Source organism: Topomyia yanbarensis, chromosome 1, assembly GCF_030247195.1.
Source record: "Topomyia yanbarensis strain Yona2022 chromosome 1, ASM3024719v1, whole genome shotgun sequence".
NCBI classification, from domain to species: Eukaryota; Metazoa; Arthropoda; class Insecta; order Diptera; family Culicidae; genus Topomyia; species Topomyia yanbarensis.
In genome coordinates this window covers 184,194,352-184,221,134 of record NC_080670.1, presented here as the reverse complement: position 1 = coordinate 184,221,134, position 26,783 = coordinate 184,194,352, and the positions used below count along the sequence as shown (strand labels likewise).

General features: G+C 37.5%; 1 protein-coding gene across 1 annotated transcript in view; it reads right to left on the bottom strand.

Annotated features, from left to right (window-relative positions):
- The window catches only part of LOC131683906 (uncharacterized), a 155,321-nt gene that overhangs the window by 24,176 nt on the left and 104,362 nt on the right, over nt 1–26,783 (bottom strand). Inside the window, exon 3 of the mRNA XM_058966312.1 lies at nt 20,039–20,126. Coding sequence (XP_058822295.1) covers nt 20,039–20,126 — 88 coding nt within the window. The remainder of the gene's footprint in view (nt 1–20,038; nt 20,127–26,783) is intronic.

The following is a 26,783-nucleotide window of genomic DNA, read 5'->3' as shown; positions in this document are numbered from 1 at the left end:
ATGAATCGGTTTCGTCCGGAATCACCGATTCTCGGCCCTAGTAGTATAAGTCCAATGCCTTCAGGTGGACCAATCAAAAATATAATGCTCATATCCACTAAACTACATAAAAATCGAATGTATACACACAAAGTCACATACACGCGACAAACAAATATAAAAATGCTTGAGCCCTTCGCGATCATCCACGTAACCTATACTCGCGCTCTTCCAGACATTATAACATCCCGGTGATAATATGAACGTCTCAGCACTTGTAATCACTCAAACGCAGTATCAAGCGTGAACCTACAGTCCCCCGCACTCGCGCATTCATGAATCGTTCGCGCCCGGAAGTCTCTATCCTCGATTCCAGAAGTCTAGGTCCATGCCTTAATTGAATCAATTAGCTCTACAGTTCCAGTAGGACAACTCTCGAAAAAAATAGGCATATTATTAATACTCAATAACAATACTAACTCTTCTCTTTATTTTTTTAATTTATTTTCGGTCTCATGCGTTATATTCTTGTGATGACCTTTTCGAGCTCATACATCCAAGAAGAGCAACATTGCTGCCAACAATGATTCTTCTCTGCCATAGGACGGCGCCAGGTTTTAGAACAATGGAGATGTATTCTCATACTCGATGGAATCAGATAAGTAGGAACGATCAACAAACTGCAAGTAGTATATTACACATTTTTTATTTTAAAGTATAAAATATTATTCGTATTAAAATATTATTTACAGGCTCCACACATATCTCAACACACACAAATATACAAATGCTTGACAGGTGACTGGGCCAAGTGCATTCACTCGTTGGATCTATCATTTCGATGATCGCCTCGATTCAACGAAACCCGTGCACAAGTAAGCTGACATAAACTAGTCTCATCTGGTGAATGCATGTAACCTGGAAACCCCAGACACGACAGGACGAGACGGACAGACTGGACTCGACGGGGCCTAGTTCAGAGTTTTTGGGCATTCTTCAATGCACGGTTAGTGACCTAAAAAAAAGAAACATTCGGCATGTTATTTTTCTTTTTATTACTATATCTTAAGTTAGGTTCATTCTCATACTCACTAACACAATCAATAGCATATTCTCCCATATACACTCACATCCAAAGCGTACAAACGCCCTTAACTTTCGCGATAACACAAACCTGGTCAAAAACGCGAATTTACATTACAATTTCAATCATCCACACTCACCTACGCTCGCAATTTCGCCAACACCCCCTTACTTAAGTGAACTTTTCAGCACCTATAACTTTACAACCGCGGTCTCAAGCATTAACCCACCACTCGCGCGATCATAGACCGGCTACGTTCGGAATTCTCTACTCTCGATCAGCCTAGACTCATTCCTTCAGTTGGACCGATCGGGAATGATGCTCATATTCACCAAACAACACGTTCCTCTACCATACACTGAAAATGTCCGCGCGCGATCGTTCGAGAATACACGTGAATGTGCGAATGGCCACACGAATCTAAAATCGGATTTATGCACGCAAAGTTAGAGACACGCTAGCATTCAAATGCTCGAGCCTTTAGCGATCACACTATTACACAATTAGTAAACGCCCACGCTAACCCAGACAGATATGCACACCTGGACTCAAACGCTAAAAACCACACCTTCCACGCATACACCACCCAGGATTGAACATTATATTCATATATACAAAGCAACAAGTAATAATTACAGGTATTCGTCTGGCAACCGGGCGAAGTTGAATCTCAAACGCAGAACTTATCATTTCAATGATGGCCTTGAATCTGTGTTGCCTGTGTTCAAGGCATCATAGCTTTGTTTGTCAGGTCAAGGATGTATGAAACCCGCTAGCCACCACTCTCGGCCCTAGTTGCCCATAAAGGGATAAAAAAAAATGTACTAAGAAAATAAAGATTTTACATTAAGTAGTATAGTCCTACACCTATAGTTCGTGCAACCCCACAGGGCTGCCCCTTGTAGTTTTTGACTGGGTTTCAACGTATTTTTATTTGAATGTATACACAGGTTTTTTTGGGAAAGCTTGTTCTAGCTTATATGTCTGTTTTTTGTCTTTTCTGTCTTCGGCAATGTTGATCCTTACGCTTCAAACAGTATATCTGACGATATTGGGAGACACAAGATGATACCGGCATTTTACTGAAGTTATTGTTTCACAAATAATTCTAATAAGACTTTCCGTTGATTCCAACAGGGAAAACAGATCGAAATAATGAGTCAAATGAAAGAAATCGCGTGGAGAAAAAAATCACCCAAGAGGCAGGATTCGAACTCTTGGGACTCCCGCCCAATGCACAAACCCTCGTGCTATTCATGGGCTATGATGACCTCCTAGGAAGAACACATGATTGCATTGGCGACAGTAATTGTAGCCACACAAAACCGCAGCTACCACCCAACACATTTGATCTATTTAATTGGGCCGGAGTCCCAAGGGTTGCAGGTTCGTATCTTGCCTCTGGGGAGATTTTTTTTTTACATAATTGCTTTCGCTTAACTTATCATTTCGGTTTGTTTTCCTATTGGATACCACCAAAAAAGTGTTAAAAAAGGTATTGGCACTTACGTTACAAACCAAAATTTTTTCTTTTCCGTTTTTTTTTAATTTTTGAGAACATTAATAATAATATTGAAAAGTTTGTGTAAAAATTTCAGAATGGGTCTCGAAGTAGTTTACGAGATAATTCAATTACAACTAGCCTGTTACTGGTCGTTTTGTGTAAAATTGCCTTGCTTTAATATTATAATTTTCGACAAACATATGATTACGGCCTAAAAGCCAACTGTCAAAATCCACTTTGAATGGAAATTCCAGACAAACCATTACTAGTCCAACACAGTTCACAACAGTTTATGAAAGAGAAAACTTTTCTCTTTCATTTACTACCAACATCTGCGATTGGCGTGTAACGGTTTGTCCGGAATTTCCATTCAAAGTATATTTTGACAGTTGGCTTTTAGGCCGTAATCATATGTTAGTCGAGAATTGTAATATATCTCAAAGCAGTTTGAGATCCACTTCAATGTATTTATCGTCTTTTTAACATGATTCTTAAATCTTAAAGTAAAAAATAAGCAAAAAATGGTCCAAACATATTTAGCCAAAACAAATAATATGTGTCAATTATGGTAGCCATGCAAGAAAAACATTTGGAAGGAATAAAAAGTTTAGTTGTAAATTTAACGTAACATATTACCCATATATAGGTTCCCAATATTCTTTTTTGTAATTTGATTATAGAGAGCCTTTTTTGGTTAGAAAAATCTGTAACCATCTGTAAATGTGCGTGATTGGGAATCGAACTCAGGAGAGCTGCATACAACGCATTTTTTTTATTTTTATTAACGTGACTTTATTTTTTTTATATACAACGCAATCGATTACATCTTATAGGTTCTTCATATTGATGGCTCTGTTTGAAATAGGTTGTGAATTTTTCAATTCTACAGAATTTTCTATAGAATACTTTCATTATATTAAAAATAAATTGTCAACAACTTCGATGTTTATGAATCGCCGGGTACATATATAGTTAAAATCCACAAAAATAATCGTCTAAGCAGCTTAACTTACGCCCGTCACTGTATGCAGGTTGAAACATCAAAGCTTCCGGGTGCGGTGGTTTCCGGGAAAAAGACTAACCAGTAAACTGGATGGTGCGGTGACACGCAGCAGCAGAAAAAAAAACTGTGACAAAACAAAAGCGCACTCGGACGGAACAATTTTCTCACTTGTCACGAGCAGCAGTGCTGCAGCGCTCGCAATCTATAGCTAGATGATGATGACGATGATGGTGTTGGTGGTTGTGGTGGTGGTGATGGTGGTGCAGCGAGAGACTGAACCGGAAAAGTGAACAGAGTAATTTAAAATTAATTGGAGGAGATTTCATTCGAAGCAGGCAGGAGTCCGCCCGTGCAATCCGTCCGGCAGGACCGCCGGCCAGCGGCATGCTTTCAATGTTAATTTTTCAAATTCTCTTTATCCGGGGACCGTTTCGTTTCGAAGGAACGACTTGACCGAATCCGCTTGAGGTTAGAAAAAAAAATGGTTGCTTGTTATAACGCGTTGCTCGGTGGTTCATATCTGGCTCGTAGATGATAACTTTCACACCTGATGTGTTCGGGATGTTATACGTGCTTTATGTGTTATGTGAAAAGGGGGATGCAGCTTCAATTTTTTTTTTGCAGAAAAACGTGATCAGCGAAAATCAACAATCAACTTTTCGTAGCCCTGAGCAGGGAACTTTTTTTCTTTCTTGGGAATGAACCCGTATACAGGTGTTCTAACAAAAATATTTTTTGTGCTTTGTCACCACTAAATCTATGTACGAAAAACAAACTTCTTAGATTCTCAAGTCTGCAGGGTGATTACGATTGCTTGTCAGTGTTTACCCTTACTGAAAAGTTTCACCTACAGAATCGTGTGTTTTTCGTTGAACGTGTAAATATTCGGCTTTCGACAAATGTAATTTATTTTGGAAGATTATTTGTTGTTACGCTACCTTCATGGATCATTGAATTAAAGCGCCTTAAGAGTAATATCTCTAGAATTTATGCCTTTTCCATCCACAACAGGCGGACATTCCAATTCTCACTCACTCATGCAAGAAGGGTATTATCCAATGCATATCTTTCTCCGGTAAGAATGAATCGCTCAATTTTCCGTCTCCACAAACAGCGTAAGAATATTTATTTTTATCAATTCCATACAACTGATAGTCACTCCTCTTACCGGAGATCATGAGATTCTAATTTTTATTTTGAAGGAAATAAATTAGTGTCAAAATGTCCAGGCCATTAGCAAGAAAACCGAAAGTAAAGTAGAATTGTCGTATTTGGTTGTTATTTGCGAGTTTAGTACACAAAGGATACAGTGATTAACTGATTCTCATTAACAATTAAAAAAATACTGGATATTTGATCTCTAAGAAAATATAAAGTCGAACTAACCTGTCTACAAGAAGGATTTAATAGAAGAATGTTAGGTGCGCATTGCGGTTCGAATCCAATTTGTATTGCTACAAGCAATAATAATAATAAAATACACTTTCATTTTACCATCAAAGCAGTCTGACAGATGTCGAAATACTAGTGTAGGTTTGATGGTGAAATTAGACAGACTTGAAGGTTTAATAGTTAGGTTGACCTCTAAAACTTTTAAAATGTACTAAAAACACTATATTTTTTAGAAAGAAAAATGTTACTTAAATTTTAAACCAACAGGGAAAAAGGTAAGAAACTCAATTCCGCAAATGGAACTTTCATTCCGCTCATCAATCACACGGCCATCATAAATCCGCTGTCAAGTCAGTGCTCACCCTAATGTAGTTCAGCCCAAGCGAGTCGTGGTACTTCAAAAATGCATACGCTTCGGTTAAGTTCGGGTAAAACTGTAATCATGCTTCCACTCTAGTAATAGAATGTGCTCTATATTTTCCCAGGCATCTTAACCCCTTTCCAGTGCTTTTTTTTGTTCCATCTCCGACCCAATCCTTCTGTTGCCTGTGTACTTATTATCCAAGTACGTTTGCTACGGGGAAGATTTTACACGATTTTCACATTTCCACTTGAAGCCCAGTAACTTCAGAAGCTTGTTTTATTATATATCTACCCGTAGATGATGCTTCGAAGCACTAGGAGCTTCGGTAGGGAAAAGTCCTACCATCCTCTATATAAGTAGTAGATAGAACTATGCTGGCGCTCGCAGAATGTACCGCTAGCTACGGTCATCCAGAGGCGTCCAAACGCTTCGTTTTGCGAGGGGCAACAGACATTGGTTTGAATATATTATTGATTGATTCAAGTGAATAGTGAAATAAAAACACCAAATTAAGATGAAGGTACAGTTTCTTTTGGAAGTGAAGTGAAGAATTGTATAATATTATGATAACAATATTAATATTATGATACTTTAAAATGGTTGGTAAATCGGCAACAGTTATCATGATGAAATAGAAGATTTACAGTAGTTACAGTACTTATAGTAGGTATTTATTACAGATTACATATGTCGGATACGTTTAAGGATGAGTTTGAGTAAAATGTGATTGAAGCCCTCCATCGGAGTCTGTACAGTCGTTTCCGGTAATTTTTTTTTTTTCAAAGTTTTTCTCACTTCTTCATCATTTTCTTTTCCTTTCTCTCTCCTTTGGTCTTCAGAAATTGTTCAAAAGGTTTAAATCGGACAGACTTCAGGACAGTTTGGTGGATTCATATCTTAAGGCACAAAATCCATAGAATAACTGCATACCACCCCTGTACAGATTTGGAATAGTTGCATAACGCCAAATTGGGCCTAAACTACAATTTTTGTTCGTGGTATCTCAAAAACGGTAAATTTCGTTTTTGAAAGCACTTAGTTTTGTAAATAACACCATTCATTGTGCTTTAGGTTACAGACACTGCTGCCAAACGAGCATGATGGTATTGAGAGGGGAAGCAAAGAGGGATGCCCATGCAAAGCTTATTGGATCTTCTGTGATGAAAGGAAATGTTCATGGTTGCTAGTTTTACTGTTTTTGTCTCCGCAAGTCTCTGTATACAGTGTCTGTACTTTCAGATTTCAGGGACTTCGAATCGAACTTCTTCGGTTTGAAAAGGCCATGAATAGCACACTTGTTCCTACCCGTGAACTATTCCTGTCCCTGCAACTAGATTGATTGAGATTCCCTTTGGTGTAGGACTCATGATCGATGGCGCAGGACCGGTGTTTCGTTAACAGCGTCGTGTAGAGTTTCCAGGCGTACGTTTTCACAAAACTCTGCTGGAGTTCGTCCCGATTTGGGAAACTTCTGCACTTTGTACGTTTTTCAATCCGAATCCTTCCATCTCGAGCGGAATCTCACTATGAATTGTCTGTTTAGAAAATATGCACAAAAAGCAGATTCATATCGAGAGCTGTGTTAGTGCAATATGAAATTTCATGTTCAAATTCAATTTAAAATTTTACAATTATGTGCTACTCTTTAGTTTATATATTACTGAATCGATTTTTGGCTAAACAGTACAATTAATTTTTTATAAAGTACAAAGTTGTTACCGGTCAAACCTTGAATTTTAGAAGCAAACCGGAGCCTGGAAAGCCTTTTTCTTGCAGAACAATCGTTGAAATTGCATCTAATAATTTTACGCTCATTCTTTAACAACTCAAATAAGAGCAGTTAAATTATACTGTATTGATCAAGGGGGTATTATAAACATGCTAGAAAAAAACTCAACAAGTCAATTCCGTTTTGTTAGAAGAAGGTTTAATTAACTTTTAACGAAGTGATGTCTAAGTCAATTTTTCATGGGGCCTAGAAGCGCATAATTATGTATCAGTACTCGGCTCCCATGAACTATACAATTTCCTGAAATAATGGCTTAGGTTTAGCTCAATGCACCATGGGCCACAAATCGATTTTTTTGGTCGAAAATCCAGAACTTATAAACCGTTAGTACTAGACTTTCAGTGTCTTTGGAACAAATTCTCTACAATAAGTGCTCTTCATTCTAGGGGAAACAAAATTAGGGTGGCTCTCTCGATTTTTGAAATAAAAAAATTATCTCCTGAATGGAAAAAGATAGGAGAATATGATCTTCCAAAGAAATGTAGAGAAAACAATTTTGAGTAACTTTACTGAAAACGTTGAAACGCTATCTTCAGCGGTTTTTATTTTACAGCGATTTCTCTTGTTCCGTTTAGGGTGGCTCTTAAAAATTCAGTTTTTTTAATATAACTTCTTTGAAGTTGATTTCTCGTGAATGTCGACTTCAGACAAAAGTTAGCTCTTACAAATGCGCACATTTCTTCTTCAGAGACCAACTCATTAACTTTTATATAAACAGAGTTATTGACGATTTTATGCTCAAAATTCGACATTTTCTAAGCTAAATAACTCCGAAGGTGGCAAAAAGTGGCAATCAATGTTATGACCATCAGATAGCACTTTAAAAACACTACAAAATAAGGGGTTCATGGTTTGTCTCCTAGCTACTGTTCATGTGAAATGTTTGCTTATAAACTCCCTCTGTTATAGAGAATGTAGGCGGAATTCATCTAAATTCGTACTTAAAATATATATTTATCAAACATAGTCGCCGTTCTTATATACACACATATCCGGATCTCTGATGCAAATCGGTACACTCGGAAGATGTTATTCTAAACTTGTTTCGTGGAGTGAAATTGTACATAAAACATGTGGTTTTCGGACTACGGTTTATAAAATGAATGTTTGGAGTATTTGCATGGCATACGTTTTATTCGCATGGCAAAAAAGAAATTCTTATGAATATATTACAATCAGAGTTAAAAATATTCAAATTCGTTGAATGAAAATTGATCATATTCAGCCGTATTCATTTTCAATATTCAGTGACGCAGCTGAAAATGTCAAACGAACAAACCGCTCATTCATCCATGCAGATTTTCATTCGTCTCCGATTATTACACGAAGCGACCGTGCAGAAACGAATCAAATGCATCAAAGTAGGCCCTAGCACAATGTAAGCGATGATGATTGTTGTTTCATATGCTTTACCGGCATTTGAAAACATTTTTCTAGATAATTAGTAAAATGAATATATTGTACGATATTCAACTGAATGAATAAGGATGGATATTTGAGTGAATATTTTTTCTATTCACCGCGAGTCGCGTCAGGTTCATTTTCAGCCGTCAAAAAAGAGCTTCGATTATTTTTAACTCTGATTACAATATATTGAAAGCTCAGGTTTACCGTAAAGGAGCACCCTTTGTTTAGCATTAATGATTTATTTGTCTTTTATTAATTATATTACCTCCTCTGCTTCAGCTCACTGTAATTTAGCCTAATAGTTTTCCAAAATACCATTTTTTGCCTTTGGAAATTAACAAAAAAATCCACGTGAATGTACGTTGGGGGACAAGCTGTTCAGCTCTCATTAAGAGTATTTTTTATTATTATCCAACGGATAGATTGGCAGTCTCCCCCTTCGAAGTTATTTTCCAAACGCGGCAAAAAACTTTATCAATGATGTCAGTTATTCGAGCTGTCAACTATGGGTACTTTTTTGCTCCTAACAATGAGTACTTCTAATCCATTTCATAATAACTCGATGAAGTTATGCCAATGTATATATTCTAAAATTGATAACAATCGCATTACTTTTCATTAAACTGACACGTCGAGAGAATATTTGCGGATATTAGTCAATAAATCAAAGTTTTAGTGTCTTGCCGTCGAAAATAAACTAGTCTACAATTTCTAAACGGATCACCACAACTCACATACGCTGTAACGATGGTCTGCAAGAAGTGTGCCTCTGTGATAGTGCCAGGAGAGAATATAATCATTTGTGAAGGCTTTTGTTCCGACCAATATCACGCCGACTGTGTGTCGCTGACCGTTTCTGAGGTCGTCAGCTGTAACAAACATCGAAATATTTGGTGGATGTGCACACCATGTATTGAAATAATGAACGACGTTCGACATTTGGGAACGTTCCGTGATAAACGGCAAGCGCTGTCCGACGCTGACAGTTTTGTACCAATTCGCCCTGCTTCTGTAGCTGTTCATGCAAAATCGCAAACAGATGAAAATAGCCTTAATCATCTGGAGGAATTGACCAAAATAAAGCAACAAATAAACGATATTCAGGACGCTATTGCTGAGATTTCCCGTTTACGTTTTGACGATACAACCGTGCAAAATAACTCTCCCCCCGCTCAATCATCTCCGTTATCTTCTACGAAACTACAGCAAGGCACCGGTAGTGTTTCGACAGTTTCGCACCACTCGACAATTTCTGTTTCATCGCTCTGCTGGCTTTTCTTCACGCGAATCAAGAACTCCGTTAATGAGAAAGATATCGCCGCTATGGTTGCGAGTGCGCTAGGAATTGATCCTATCATCGTAAAAAAGTTGGTACCCGAGTGGAAGAATGCAGCATCAATGCCGTTCATATCGTTCAAGGTTGGGATCGACGTGAAGTTAAAGCGCATTGCGTTATCTCCAAGTACATGGCCGCGCGGAATTTGTTTTCGGGAATTCCACGAACAGTTCGATGTCTGGGAGCCCTAATATTATTAATGTTTAGTGTAAATTTCACAATCTTCTAAATGTGTATTGCTTTGTGTGTCCTAAGTGAATTGTTTCGAAGTGTATATCAATGTAGTTTAAATTATCTTAGGTTAAGCAGTAGTCTGTATGGTGTTTCACACCAAAGACGATATAAATATAAATAAATAAATATTGATGCTAATAATGAATTACTTCAAGCGAGATAACCTACTTATTAAAAGCGGCAGTTTAGACTATTTAGGATGGTGCAAATATGCGATAATTCAACAATTTAGACTGCCCTGGAAGATTCAGGGATTCTGTCAAGTGACAGTTTTTATGTTGATTTTAGGCTTTAGGATAGAGATTCTATCAGGATTCTTATACTTTTAACCGAGGGAAATAATGTAAAACTGGTGTTGTACATTTTTTTTAAATTCAGAAAAAAAACTATTTTCAGTATTTTTCATTCTGGGACGATTTTTATGAATGGGTATTTTTTACGCATTTCGTTGTAAGTTTTCCACGAGAAATAATAGGTAAAACGTAACCAGGTTGATGTACAAGCTCTTTACCCATTAAGTGGGTTATTCCACTTTTATTAAAAATGGGCAGTTTTCTACGCATCAGTGTAGAAATTGTTGAAACGCAGAGAAAAAAATTTACCACCGAAAAAAATCAATATATTAGTTTTTTAAACTAATAACTTGGTCTCCAAAGAAAAAATAGGCATTTATCAGAACAAAACTTCAAAATTTTTGGAAAATTTACTCCAAAAGTATTTTATTGAAACACTGTTTTTTTAAAGGTCAGGCCAAACCAAATAATGGAATATGCCGTAAAATAAAAGCCTCCGACGATATTTAAGGAATTGAGTAACAAAGTTACTCAACCATGATTATTTTTTAATTTTCAGTAGGGCTTTATACTTCTATTGTTATTGTCCAGGAGAAATTATTTTCATTCCAAAAATCAAGGAGACCACCCAGTTTTTTACACCGAAATGAAGCGCACTTATGGTGAAAAAATTCTTCTGAAGACACTGAATGTCCAGCACTTACGGGATATAAGAAGTGGATTTTCAACAAAATTTAGATTTTTGGCCCATGGAACAGAGGTAGTTTATAAGCAAACATTTCACATGAACAGTAGCTAGGAGACAAACCATGCATCCCTTATTTTGTAGTGTTTTTAAAGTGCTATCTGATGGTCATAACATTGATTGCCACTTCTTGCCACCTTCGGAGTTATTTAGCTTAGAAAATGTCGAATTTTGAGCATAAAATCGTCAATAACTCTGTTTATATAAAAGTTAATGAGTTGGTCTCTGAAGAAGAAATGTGCGCATTTGTAAGAGCTAACTTTTGTCTGAAGTCGACATTCACGAGAAATCAACTTCAAAGAAGTTATATTAAAAAAACTGAATTTTTAAGAGCCACCCTAAACGGAACAAGAGAAATCGCTGTAAAATAAAAACCACTGAAGATAGCGTTTCAACGTTTTCAGTAAAGTTACTGAAAATTGTTTTCTCTACATTTCTTTGGAAGATCATATTCTCCTATCTTTTTCCATTCAGGAGATAATTTTTTTATTTCAAAAATCGAGAGAGCCACCCTAATTTTGTTTCCCCTAGAATGAAGAGCACTTATTGTAGAGAATTTGTTCCAAAGACATTGAAAGTCTAGTACTAACGGTTTATAAGTTCTGGATTTTCGACCAAAAAAATCGATTTGTGGCCCATGGTGCAATGGTATGTTTAGAAGAATTATTGTATGTAATACGAGTCACGTTTTGGTTAGATTATTTTTTTGGTCACATAGCGTGAGTGTGAGAGTTTCGCTTTCAAGGCAATCTCGTCAGGTGTGGGTATCGCGAAGATGGTTTGGCGACTGTGGGGCATTGTATAGATATCGAAGTAGGCGTACGCACATACATTGAAGTGCCATATGCCATTTTTACATTAAAAATGTTTTATTGTACTATCTGGGACTACGTGTCATTCTAAAATCTATTTCCGTCTTCTTACTACCAAACATTTCGGAAACAACTCCAATTGAGTTTTACTACCATATTGATTTTGTATTTCAATAGTACATTATTGAAAAATCCGTAAAAGTGGACAGATCTTGGAAAACGTGAAAACTCCCATACATGAGTCTATCCATTCCGGGTGCCTAAGTGATTATCGTATACCACGAGGTTATATATAGAAATCCTGCATGTCCGCTTCTAACCATTCGTTGCTCGCTTTTCGAACGAGCAACATCTGGGCTATGACGTCCAGACAGTACGATAAGCGGAAGAAGATATAAATTTTCGGCAGTGTTGGCATAAATCCGCAAACTGTTGCATGCAATGAAAAATTTTCAGGTGTCAGTAATAGAGTAAGTTATTGCTGCATTGAAATTAATCTACTGTTATTTGCTAAGAAGACGAAATTTGTGCAACTGTCAAGCTTTTGAATCGAAAATTTTCCTTCAACTAAAAGTCCTTTTAAGGGCTATGACAAACAGTAAAGAATAAGTTCGATTTTTTATTTATTGACAACGATAATCTCATTCCACAGTTCTTATTCGTACCTTGCTACTCCAACAATGATAATCTGAAATTTGTAAAAATGTATTATTTGTTAAAAGTAATGTTTCAAATACAGAATTCAACAATTTGCAATATTAAAGAAAGGCTCGCTACTTAAATGCACATTGACAAGCTGAAATTTGCAAAATCCTGCGATTTACTAAAATAATCTTTGTAAAACATAGCCCAAAAAACGGCATTATTGTAGAACATCGGAGGATGTGGTAACAATGTCAACTCGACATCGACGAATCGAAAAATATTTTGACATTGAAAATGTCTTTCTGCGCTACCTGGGACTGGGTGTCATTCTAAAATCTAAAATCAAACTATGTAACGTTTTTGAAGTAAAATACTTCTAAAGTTTCATAATAGGGGCCCCGTTTCATTATTTTCGACCGGAATTTTACCCGAGATTCGAATGTGAATATCTATATTGCACTAAATGAAAACATTAGATTTTTGCGCTATCTGATTGGAAATATGTACAACAATTTTGTAACTAATTGTGTACAATGTTCAATTACTGAAAATAACGTAAATAATGGATTTTGTGAAAGCTGTTATTACCTGCGCCATGGTTGGTCCGTACAATTGATTACAAGCGAGCCAAACTAGTTTTTGTTCGGAGCTCCACCTCTTTGACGATGAAAGCGAACTATTTTTGTTCGTTGGCCGGCCCTTTTGGCTTCGAACGTAAACTGACCAAAAAGTACAAAACTGGGGGTCATATGCGAGTGCGGTATCATTCGTGTGTCATACTTGTACTGGCTACAACAGCATGTTCTGTCGGCCGAATCCATCGTTTGCTGAGAAAGGGTCACTACGCTAAGCGTGTCAGTGCCGGAGCTCCCGTCTAACGGGCAGTAGTGACGGAATATCTTGCCACCAAAGTGTTGGAGTTGGCATTAAACGGTGTCCGTGATAACTAGAGGACTAGGGTCACACCTCGTCATCTGCAGTTGACCATTCGAAACGACAAAGAGCTGACCAAATTGCTCTCTGTCGTGCATATTGCCCAGGGTGGTGTGTTGCCTAATATCCAGGCCGTTCTGCTGCCAAAAAGGATCGAAAAGAAGGCGCCGAATTAAGTCTTTCTTTGTTGGCAGCCCGTCCTTTTCAGGGAGACCATTGCATTCACTTGAAGCGTTTTGATTTGATATTCCTTCCCTCTCCTTCGTTGGCTTATTTACCTTATGCTTGTGTGTGTTTTGGGATGGCAATTCTCGGTACCTAGGGAAATAAGTCTTTTCATATTTCGAATATATTTGGTGCGTTTTGAAGTAGAATACTTCTGATATATTACAGACCAACCCGGCAAAAAAGTAGGGCACAAACGTCCATCAGACGACCAATTCTTGATCGTCAATGAAACCATCCCCTCAGATAAGTCAATAATGCTGATTCCATCCCGAATATGGAAGTCGACTCGATTCATAGGATTTTTTGGACAGCATTAGGACGGATTTAAGGTTCGTACGAACTAAACGTTCGTTGATTCAAGACAAAATATTTTTTTTACTAGAGGCTTCTATGGTCGTGACTTTGAGTACAATCGGAACAGGTGGTTAAGAGAAAAAAGAAACATAAGCAGCTGGATCTTATGATGGATAGAATACGTCAAAACTAAAATTAAAAATTACTTATGGAATTTGCGTTTCGACTTCGTCTCATCAGAATCTGACACTAACTTAGTGACAGGACGAAGTTAGTGCCACATTGACGCTAGCTCCAAAACCGTAAAAACTTTTTGAGCACCTGCGTGATGTTCCGCAAGAGAAGGAGTTCTGATTAATTAATGACATCGAACTTGGATTGGCTAAGCCAAGCCAATGCAATATGTACTATGCTACATTTCTGCATAGTGGAGAAAAAAGAGTGGAGACTTTTGGGAAATCATGCAGGCAATCTTGCGCAAGCTTAGTCCTGTCACTAAGTTAGTGTTGGATTCTAATGAGACGAAGGCGGAAAGCAAATTCCATAACTAATTTATAGCTTTTGTTACCCTTAACGCGCAAAGGTGGTTTCAAACAATTTTCTTCCTTATTGAAGGAAAATAGTTTTTACCCAAATTTTTCTCTACTAAGGAGAAATATAGCATATAATACTGGATAGTAGACTGGTTCAATTTTTGACTTTTAGCTCCACCAGGTTTTACTGATTCCTTTTATGTAGTAGTAGTAATTTTAGTAATTGTGCAAATTTTGGTACCGATCGGTTGCGTCTACGGATCCTCCAAAAATTTCAAAGTTTATATGGAAATTAGTATGGAAAATCGGTTAAAATTGAAAATAAATTCTTAAAAAATCACCTCATCAATCAATTAGAGAACACTATATATTTATAAAGGTATTCTTCGACTGAACACATTCGTGGAACATTGTAAGTTTGTGAAAATTCGCTGAGAAAAATTGTTAACTAAAGAAGCTGCATGACTTCAAAACAAGTGGATTTTATTATTAATCACAGCAATGTTGAGTAATGGTAAAGATGTCGAAACATGAAAGCAATGGGTCAGTCATTGTCGTTTTATAGTGCGCCGAAGCACGCGTAAAGAAGATAGTTCGGTCGGTAGTTGTGTCGGAAAGAACAGTGCTTTATGTAATTTATATATTGGGTTTTCGGACTCCTCGATGAAAAATTACTGCGCTACGCAGATAACAACGTAGAGGCCCATTCTTGAATTCTGAGACCAAATAACGGCGTTTGGAGAAAGCTAAAAAAACTGATCCAGAAAAGCATCTTCTTCATTAGAGAGGACAAATCAAAGTTTTTCGTGCGATCATGCCCCAACCCGATTATGAAAGTATAGGCTAAAATAAGAAATTAAATTCTTTTCCATTAAAATTCCAATTGTAACCACTAGCACAAGGCACTGGAATAATTGCGTTTTTCATGGTTTCACTTAATTAACAATGTATTATACAGTGAAGACCCATTTTTATCAGCCCCTTGATGAATTTTAGGCTGATAAAACGGGGATATTGACAAAATCAGGACATATATTTTTCTTTCTTTTTAAGAAACCAAAGCTCTTAAAATATTCTTCTTTAGTTCCTAGATATAGCCTCATAACTCTTTCTGATTATTTAAATTTCCCTTGAGGGGGTCAAAATTTAGAAAAAAATCAAAATTTTTATTTTCGCATATTTCGGATCTCTAAGATAAGAAAAATATGCTCAAGAAAGGATTTACTCGAATTCAACTTGGTTCGTCTGCTAGAGCGCATCAAACTATCAACTATCAATTTCCATATGAGGCTGACAAAATCGTGTCAAAAAGCGAAGAAAATCGGGGGGCTGATAAAATCTGGGGTTGATAAAAGCGGATCTTCACTATACCGGTAAAATATATTGAAGTCGTAATTTTTGTTTATTGCACTGAGTATTATTTATTTAAACTTTTTTTGTGCTAACTTATTTTGTAGTAATTAGTACAGTGGTCAAAAAGATAAAAAATAGGAGCATTTCTTATGGAGAAATTCTTTTTATTTTGACTTAAATTGAGTTAATTTGTGTTTTTTCTACTAGATTATATTGATAAATTACCAACAGTAGGCATAAACGTTGATTTTGTTTGTTGAACATGACTATTGTTTGGGTGTACACTCCGGGGTTTTTTTAAGCGGGGAATACAGGCCGCGCAAATGAAAACCGCGTAAATTTCAAAAACCGCGTAAAAAAAGCCACGTAAAAACTACCGCGCAAAGAACCGCGTTAAAAAACCTGAGTGTAATTACAATCTATCATTGAGGAAGTTTAATCTCCAATATGAACATTTTGTTTTTTTAATGTCTTAATTGTCGCAAAGCGCTACTGTATTGATTTTATTTGCTATTTTTGGCAAATTTAAGACCAAGGGAAAAGAAAGCTGTGGAATCGAAAGACGGATAGGTATTCTAAGGCGAATCAGTTATATATTTAGAATGGAAAACTAAACCTGGGCAGCCTCATATGGATATGATCGAAAGGAAATGTGAAGAAACTTTTGCCTTCTGCTGGTCGGAGTTGGACGTTCAACTCAGCAACACGCATCGTCGTGTTTTGCCAGCGACGTCGGAAAAATATCCTGTAGTTGAAAACAACGGAAAACGTCAGGGATTTTGAAAAATTTTCACACGGCAGTAAACAATACTGCCCATAAAGGCATACATTGCCATGCGTATTTTTGTCAAAAATGAGTTATTCGCTGGATCTTAGATCACCTTAAAATTTCAATGCAACTAACCAATTTGTTAAGAAAATATAAATCTTTACCGGCGTTTTTCTCGGATTGCTATTTACATTATCGAACTTATAAGCATTTATAGAAAGTAATTCAAGATAAACCGTTTCGGACGGGTAACCGGTCTTTTTTCTTATTCTTGTAATTCGTTTGAATAAAATTATAACCCCTCCAGCTTCCAACGCCTCTGTAGTCCACATTTGATTTACAGAGTACACTAGACATTGGGATTTTTCCACAAGCAAAATCCCCCCTAGGAAAACTAATCCTCTCCGTCTGTTCGGTTGTTTCGGTACATTTCGAGTCGGATTTGCTAGTTGGTTGAACTTGAGTGTATTTTGGGAAAACGATCCAAAAGCAATGAGGCGGAGCAATGTTTGAGGTGCATATAGTTTTGAAAGGATTATTTCCAGTGCCGAAAAGAACTTTGTAGTCCTTTCTCGGAAGTTTACAAAACTTTAACGAAAATATTTATAGCATACAGTAGGCGTCAGGAAAGAGCGATGCGAAATGCGTACTTTTCTAGGGTTTATTCACTGTCTACTATTTTATCCGGAAGCTTTAGCATGAAGGCTGTCAGTATATATAAACAAAATAAAACCGAATTCATTCCGTAAAAGAAGACAAGATCTGAGCAAAGAAGAAGTTAACGGTGTGCTGCTACTCGTAAATGAATTCGTAGCCTGTGTGAGAAACTGGTTCAATGTTCTATTAAAAAATGTGGAATTTCAAACCTTCCGCATGCGAAATTATTTTCACCAAAAGTAAGCAAAATTTCATTGATTTTTAAGGGGAGATTCTCATTCAAATGACCAAAAAGGAAGTAAAATTTGAATTTTTTTGTGGGCCAATGAAAAAACACAGAAGGAAACAGTTTTATGATTAAAAAGGCGAAAAAACAAAATGGTACCCGTAGGTTAGAAGAGTACAGCCTACTGCTTCAGGATCGATATGAAACACAAAAGTAATAAGGCGCTAAAGTAAACTAAATTTATTAGAGGAATGACCTAAGAACGGGTAAAAAGCTTCAAATTTGACGTAATGGTGCGATCTCAAACTTTGAAATCGATCTTAATCCCTTTTTTACACTTTAACGTTTCACTAAAAATAATGAATACATACTTAGAATTTGTAGATTTTATAGATAATTACTCCAAAGAAGAAGATTTTCTTTTGAGACGGAGTGAACCGTTTTCAAATGAGATTGCACGCAGTTTTAAAAAATCATATTTTGAGATAAACGCGTTTAAAGTTTGGAGAACTCTTACGATGAATTATTCGTGGTAGAATGTCAAAATTTTGTAACAATTACATCACATCACTTACTACGAATCTGAAGTCAGTTTTTCGAAATTCAAAATGGCCGATCAAATATGGCGGACCCCCACTAAAAATAAATAATCTTCCAACCAAAATCGAGAAAAGAAAGGGCTTGTGATTTTTAACATGAATTTGGGTTGATATGTATTAAAATAAAAATAAAAATGGCGATTCCAATAAAATGTGACTACCAATACGAAAGCGGGATTTGAACCTACATACGCATGTTGCACTGGCACTTCACCATAAATTTGAATGCTAATCCTGCTTCAGAATGCCACGTCTCCGTCGTAGGCAAACTAAGCATTCACTTAAGAAGCTGAAGATAGTGAGGAAATTGCAAATCACATAACTGATGTCCCGGTTCAGTTCAATGTCGTCATAATTCGCACTTTTCAACTTCTTTGCGGACGTGCTCACATATTCGGTGTCGGTTTCGGTGGTAAATTGATCTTCCTTGAATGCTTTCGAAAAGGGTTAACTACTTTGCCTTTGACTGCTTCGAGTTCCCTTTTTCGACAAATTCGGCATCTTTACGAGAGACAAAACACGTGCACGTTATAGGATTTCATGGAAAGCACCGGAATATTAACTATTCAGATACGCTACTAGCAGGCGCAGATCAGCCCCGGCAGCAGTGGTGACCTCTACAGGACAAGCCGTAAAATACTTTTTCGAGACCTGTACACATGTACGGTGAAACGCGAAGCATTCTGGGATCGTTCATAATGCTATAAAAAGGTTTCTACCTGAGACGCGCGTCTCGAGCTGAAAGCGTCCCTTGGCGGTCAGGGCGCCGCTTCGAACAATCGCCTGTAGAAACTTTTTCGATGTGCGGATTGAAAAAGCCGTTTAACACAATAAATTTACAGCTTTAAAAAATGTCTGGGATGGGATTCTTGAAAAAACAGAAGTGCTAGAGAATCTTACTAAGTTGGTTTCAGATTTAACGTCGCTCTAACAATAAGTCAAACAAATTCATTGATTCCTATGCGAGTTCAGAAAGAATACCATTTCGATTCTGGAAATCCGGAAATTCTAAAATAAGAATAACGAATCATTTAGTGAAGCTGCAATCGATTTCCTACTTAATCAAGCTATATCCCACCATTGATCTGGTGGAAACATACACAGTAGACTGATGCCATAATCTTTCAAAGCGACGTTGAGTCAAGTGACTGACTGACTGAGTTTTTTTTACTGAGTCTGCTGCTGTAACTGTAGGTAGTACTGGCAGAAACTTTGACCGAAGCTGTTCCAGTAGGTCGCTATTTTTTGCCTTCCCCCTCATCAAGCAAGAGTAGCGCAGTAAATGGCTTGTCTACTACTTTGGTGAAGGATTTACCGGGTGTCGAAAGGTGCGAAGAAGGCATCCGCACGTAGCATCGCAGCACGAACGTGAGCAATGCTGAAAGCGTATTTATTCTGTATACCTACGTATAGCTAGCTGACAGTTTTAGTGCTGTTACTGGCAGAAATTGTGTAAAATTCTAAGTTAAATTGAAATATTTAAAGAACGTTCTTCTTTCAGCTATCTGCACGCCGAGAAAGTTTTCGCGCTACAGTAGCGATGTATATTCATAGGCTGACTCCTAACTAGGTACTAAACTCAGGTTGTTTTATGACGTGTGTGAGTGTGTGGGTGGTAACGTGCTTAGCTCCAATTTCATGCTCATAAAATTTGTTGAATTTGAACAAATGCCGAAACGTTTTGTTTTCCTTAAACCTGGGCTTAAATTGGGAAATTAAAATAGCTGCCTAGCTTTTGTCGCTTTTGCTCCGGAATTGATTAATTTGTCAGTTTTGATGCTTGCGTAATAATTCGCGAAAACCGTCATTTGAGTCATTATGTGAGCGGAAAATATATTTAGTACATGCGTGGGACCTACCCGAAATGTCGTTTTTTCTGCTGATGTGACGCCAGCTGTCGACGACAGTGAAAAGCTCGGTCGCATACGTTGCAGGTGAGGGATTCATCTGAAATGAGATAAATAGACAGATATATGTAGATAGTGTATACACAAATGTTACATTGAATTTATTGCTAGAATAAGTGGTATGGGGCAGTTTTCCAAGAATCTATGATGATTCACATTTCCTTATCAACCAATCAATTTATCAATTTCGCAAGAAGATATCCCGGAGACGATTGCTTGAAACTCCAGCAAATCAACCGAAAAATTAAGCTTTGGTATCACCACAGATAATAGGGGTATAGTCTAGAACAAAATTTATTTGAAAATCTGTGTAAACTTTCAAACCGATATACGTTAGAAATCAGTGTCGTGTCACTGCCATCTATTCAACTGTTGGCTACACGTATCATAGCCAGTCTAAAAGAAGAGAAGACAATAACAAATTTATTTCATCCAGTCCTAACATAAATATCGAACCAGTTCATGATTGGCCGTTTTGCCAATTAAGAACGTTCATATTATTTACAAAATAATCACCAGCACACAATATAACAATGAGGCTAGATTTATTCCGGGTACTTTTAATGAATATCCACGTATGATGCAAATTAAATAAATGTCGTTAGTGATAATATGTATCATTAATGTATATTTTTGACAGAGACATCAATAAAAATAAAATTTAATTTGCAGCTTGATTTGTGAGTTCTTAGTTTAGTTGTAATCTTCGATGTGCAACAATTTTCGGCAATTATGAAAAGCTTTCGAAAGGAATCTGGCAATAATGTTCACTAGTTGTCTTGAGATTGTCGGCATGGTCGAGTAGAGAAAGTTAATAAGAGGAAGAAGTCTGTTGCCGTCTCTTCTCGTAGTGACAAGTTGCACAGTATCGATCGTTGCACAGAGGAGTAACTGGGGTCAAAAGGGTTAGGTTTTTAATGTATTTTCCCAAAAACTGTCCGAATAATGTGAATTTTTGGCAGCTTCCTTTGACATATGAAGGGGAGGGCAAGGGAATCTTTGAAAATTTAACCCATTATAACCCAGGGGTTTCAAAAAGTGAGCCAAATGCAGTGATATCTTCAATTCCACCAAAAAATGTATCAAAGATTATGGGAAAAATAAAATCGCCGCTTAAAATGGTTTTGAGAATGAAAATATCTCGCGCAAAAAATTTCGTACGCTTAAGGTTCAAGTTACCTTTTTTAAGCATGTGTTAGAATTGAACGCTTGGTAGTGTGCGCAGGAAAATTTGTGTTCAGCTTTCCCACCGGATTATCCATTTAAACCTTTTTAAAACTCTAAAAGAAGAATATCAGTCGATTTATTAGATCATCACGATTCAATTCATGCAAAATACCTGCTGGAAAAACCATCGGCTTAGCTAAATGGTGCTTTTGAAAAAGTGGCTGTGGTTTTTTCATTGCGCAGTTGTGTTGCGTACCCCAGCTCGGTGTGGTAGTGTGATAAAAAATCACAGCCACTTTTTCAAAAGCACCATCCAGCTAAGCCGATGGTTTTTCCAGCAGGTATTTTGCATGAATTGAATCGTGATGACCTAATAAATCGACTGATATTCTTCTTTTAGAGTTTTGAAAAGGTTTAAATGGATAATCTGGTGGCAAAGCTGAACACAATTTTTCTTACGCATACTACCAAGCCTTGAGGTAACTTGAGCCTTAAATAAAAACAACAAATTTTAAGTTGTTAGACATATTTCTTCGGATTTTCTGATAGACAACACTTCTTTTACACCTGTAGGAACGTTTTGTCACATAATGGAATTATTAGCACGAATTCCAACAATAAAATTCAATTAAATATATTGCTTACTTTTCAGCCGCCATTTGCCCCAACTATACACGGTTCAAAAATGTAAACAAAATTATAGAAAATGGCAGTTGTCTTGTTTCACAATGAAATATGAGGTGCAATGATCCCATTAGTGCAATAATAAAGCAGTTAGATGCCAAAATTCTGCAGTAAATACGCGTTAAACGATTGATAGTTCTGCGTATGAAATTTCATACGCTAGGATATAATGGGTTAAAAAAATCCCCTACTGCCCAGTGCTACAATGGGAACTATATGGACATATCCCTGTTCCGTCCGCGTAGAACAAGTATCCTCGTAAAAAAGTAGACTGATGGCATATCCCATTTAAAACTAAAGCTAAAAGCTGTACCTTTGTATTTTTATGCGCTTATGTCTAGGCGTTTATTTATAACAGAGAGTAAATTTTGAGTTTTATCCCTCGTGAGATCATACCCCACATTGAACCAGAAAAAATGGCATGTATATTTAGGTTTTCCTCGACGGAATGAATGAATCCATATTTTGTTTTGAAAACAGAGAAATAATAAAACTTCAATTGCTGAACTCAGGAATCCGTTTGGTCAATAGTGAACCATAACTCAAAATATCGACCACTAGATCGAAAATTTCAAAAGCATGTTGTGTCAAGAACTAAAAGAAAATGAGTGAAGTGACACATTAAGAGACCAAGGTTACTAATTCTTTTTTTATATTTTAACGACATTCAATTAGCTAGAGATTACTGGGTAGGGAAAGTTATGAAAATTAGAGCCATAGTACTCAACTGAGAGCAAGGATGTGAAGTAAACAGATCGGAAAACTAGAAGTGGCAGGGTCATTAGAACAGGCTTAATATCGTACGGGCTTAATCTTTGTCTTCGGCTAATGAGGGTCGAGCTTAAGCAGCATAAGTACGAATCACCCGAGTTCACTAGCATGTGTCCTGGTATAGATAGACGTGTCCATCTTTACCGTGACAACCGACAAAAATTAAGCCACGCAAGATCACCACTGAAAACCTGCCGACGATCAGCATCAATCAATGATGATTGCTGCTGTTCATCTCTGTTTGCGTTTCGAATGCCGGGATGGATTTTTATTAGACTATTGTGATTCGGGTGATTCGTAGTTATGCTGCCTAAGCTCGACCCTCATTAGCAGATGACAAAGATTAAGGCCGTACGATATTAAGCTTGTTCTAATGACCCTGCCACTTCTAGTTTTCCGATCTTTTTACTTCACATCCTTGCTCTCACTTGAGTACTATGGTCCTAATTTTCATAACTATCCCTACCCAGTAATCTCTAGCTAATGTAAAAAAAAAAAAAAAAAAAAAATGTAAAAAAGAAAATGTGACTAACATAGTCGAAATAAAAAAGGAAAAAAAGTTACTAATTCTATTACACCATAACTTTTCTAAGATTTTTTCGGAAGTCGCCAGTCTTGACAGTCTGCGCTCATCATATAAGAGCTATTTCAAATTACTTTTTACACAAAATACCATGCGTCTCCATTGGAAAATCGATCGTAGTTATCGTCGACGCTGGATGTAGAAATTTTGAGTTCTAGTGATCTTACCTGACAATCGTTTCGAAACGAAACATAAACATTTATTTTAGGCATGTATAACACAAAGTTGTGGTTCAGGTAACGGAAAATAAAATTTCGCATCGCTACTCCGAACAACAAAAGTTTTCGCCCTATGTACAGAATGCAAACAAATGAAAAGCGCCTTGATGTTGAAGTATGACTAGACCGTCATGTTATCCATTTACTATTTCTCGAGTACTTTTTCAAATGGACGTAAGTAACATTGAGAGCCTCTCTTTGTTTACTTTCTCTTTCATTTATTACGACGTCATTACAACACTTTGTACTAATTTTCCAGTACATATCGAAAGCCGACGGTTTTTACTACAATATTATGCAAAGAGTAGAGTAGTAAATGTTGAAATGGTTAGTAATGAACAGAAGAGAAAGACCTCAAAGAAAATCTCTCATTGTTACTTACGTCCATTTGAAAAAGTACTCGAGATTTGAAGTCTGTAGCTTAATAAGTAAAACGAGTCTGTTGCATTGTGGTATTACCGGTACCATGGAGTACTCATTTTACCCTTCAGATAAACAACAAAAAACTGATGTCTTGCCATATCTATCCGAAAGTGTAAAATTAGCGCACCCTACAACGGTATGCAGTAATCGAAACTCAATCCGTATGCAGGAAGGAAACACGTGGTGCTATGCGAGAGCAGTAGCGTGGGAGAGAAATGAGAGTGGTTTGTAATCTTCTCCGTGATTGAAATGGTTCTTTCGAAAAAGAGTAACAGCTGGACGAATACACATCGACCAACTGGTTGAATAAGAACGCACACAATCAACTGTCTTCTGTAGGAATAAGAGTAACGTGTGTAAGTTTGATTCCCTGTGTGTCGCGCGCAACTCGCACTTTCTTTGCGGTTTTTTTTCTAGTCGCTGTTGGAACGGTTCCAGTGGTGATGGTTTTTTCCGTGCTTTGGTATGAAATTGGTACCGGGAGCAGGGTTACCACATATACAGATTATTCTGTATTTTACAGATTTTTTTTGATAATTTACGACCAAGATTCTGTATTTACAGATTACAGATTTTTGACTAAAATACAGATTTTCAGTGTAGATATGTAGTACCCAGCGTACTAGAATTTCGAATAACACTTAAAAGGCACCCGGTACAGTTCAGATCATAAGAAACCACTAAACCGTGGAACAAACGTGCCAAATTTTGATATCATTTGTTCTCCAGACAAAGATTAATTAATTGTCAAAATATTATTTTTTGGGAAGCTTCTAATTAATTTTTGAATACAGATTTTCGATACAGAATTTTTTTCCCGCGATGCAGATTTCCAGATTTTTTCACGAAAAATTACAGATTTTAATGTGGTAACCCTGACCGGGAGCGATTTGCTCGACACACAGTTCAGACGGGTGTGTGGAATGCGGTGACAAGAGCACACGCCCAGCCGAGTGGTAGTGTTTTTGGCGGTAATCGGTTGTCGTGGTGAGCGAGATTTCGACTGCGTCGCAGTGGAAAGTCGAATTGGGTGTGGTGGGATTCCCCATTGCCGTTAAATGGGCTTCTCACGTCACCGAGGTAACTCTTTAGACTTGGGTGAGTAAGTCTCGTAGAGATTAGTCGTCTCACGTCGCGCAGAATAAGACCGAGTGGTGGTAGTTTGTAATGCTCATCGGTCGCCGCAGCGCGGCATATGCAGCCGTGTTGAGTGACGCTGATTCGATAGAGTTGGTGTTTGTGGAAATGATTTTTCACGCCATTCAGCTAGCGTTCCAGTAAGCAGTAGAACAGTCAAGTTCTATTTTTATTTTGCTCCTGCTACAAATAATTCTTGGCGGCGGTGACTCCTCCCGTCCCAATGTTTGACGAGGACGATGTGGATATCTATGTCACCTCCTTGTATAATCTAACCGGTGCAATACCGAAAATTTTTAACTGTAACCAGAATTCCTCTTTCCCCCATTCTCCCTTGATTCCATTGACCATTGTATGAAATGACTTAACCTCACAAATTTCATTGTTTTGCCTTTCTCATATAAAGAAAGGCTATGCAATCACTGTAAAAATCGACTTTTTAACCGAGGCCCGGAGGGCCGAGTATCATACACCATTCGATTCAGTTCGTCGAGATCGGCAAATGTCTGTGTGTGTATGTATGTGTGTGTGTATGTGTGTGTGTGTGTGTGTGTGTGTCATTTAAACTCACACAATTTTCTCAGAGATGGCTGAACCGATTTTCGCAAACTTAGTTTCATCTGAAAGGTATAACGCTCCCATAAGCTGCTATTGAATTTTTAGTTGATCCGACTTCCGGTTCCGGAGTTACGGGTTGAAGAGTGCGGTCACACAGCAAATTCCCATATAAACTGGTACCACCATAATGTTCAAATGATGTAAAACATATTAAAATTGATGTAATATTACTCTAGTTTGCGGGTCTGGATCACTAATGATCAATCAAAGCAGCTTTGACCACATTGGCCACCTATGACGGTTCATGACGCCCTCGGGGAACCCGCCAAGTTCCTAAGCTAATATCACACCCATTCCACAACGAATTCTCTACCGATTTTTACGAACTTAATTTCAAATGAAAGATACAGTAATGCCATTGACTGCTGCTGAATTTCATTCGGTTCTGACTCTTGCTTCCGGAGTTACAGGGGTGTTAGTAAGGATACACTGGAATTTCCCATATAAATCGGTACAATCGTAATACCTCAGAGGCTAAAAACTATTGAAATGGTCACCAAATTACTTCTAATCGTAGATCTAGATCACTGATTGCCAATCAAACATTCTTTGAATATATTGTCCACTATCGACGATTCCGGACGTCCGGAATTCCGGGCATATTCCACAATTAAAGTCACATCGGTTCATCGGTGATGACTGAACCGATTTTCTCAAACCAAGTCTCAAATGGAAGGCAAAATATGCAGTTGAGTATTGCGTAGCCGCCCCTTCCCCCCCTCCCCACCTTGCCCTTACACCTCCCTCCTTCATCACTCCCCTCTTCTTGGATCTCCCTCACGCCCAGATTTCCTTCATCCACCCCGTATACCGAAATAAGATGAAGGATTTCTGACGCATCCTCCACACCCACTCTACTAAACCCCATTCCCTACACGTTCAAACACATTCCACCAACCTTTGCAAATTATAATCACATGATGATAACATTGAACTCATGCTTATTAAGCTAATTAAATATTATTCTTTTGCCTTTCTTATATAGAAAGGTTATGCAATTGCTCCAAAAACCGACTTTCTAACCGAGGCCCGGAGGGCCGAGTCTCATATAACATTCGACTCAGTTCGCCGACATCGCAAAATATCTGTGTGTATG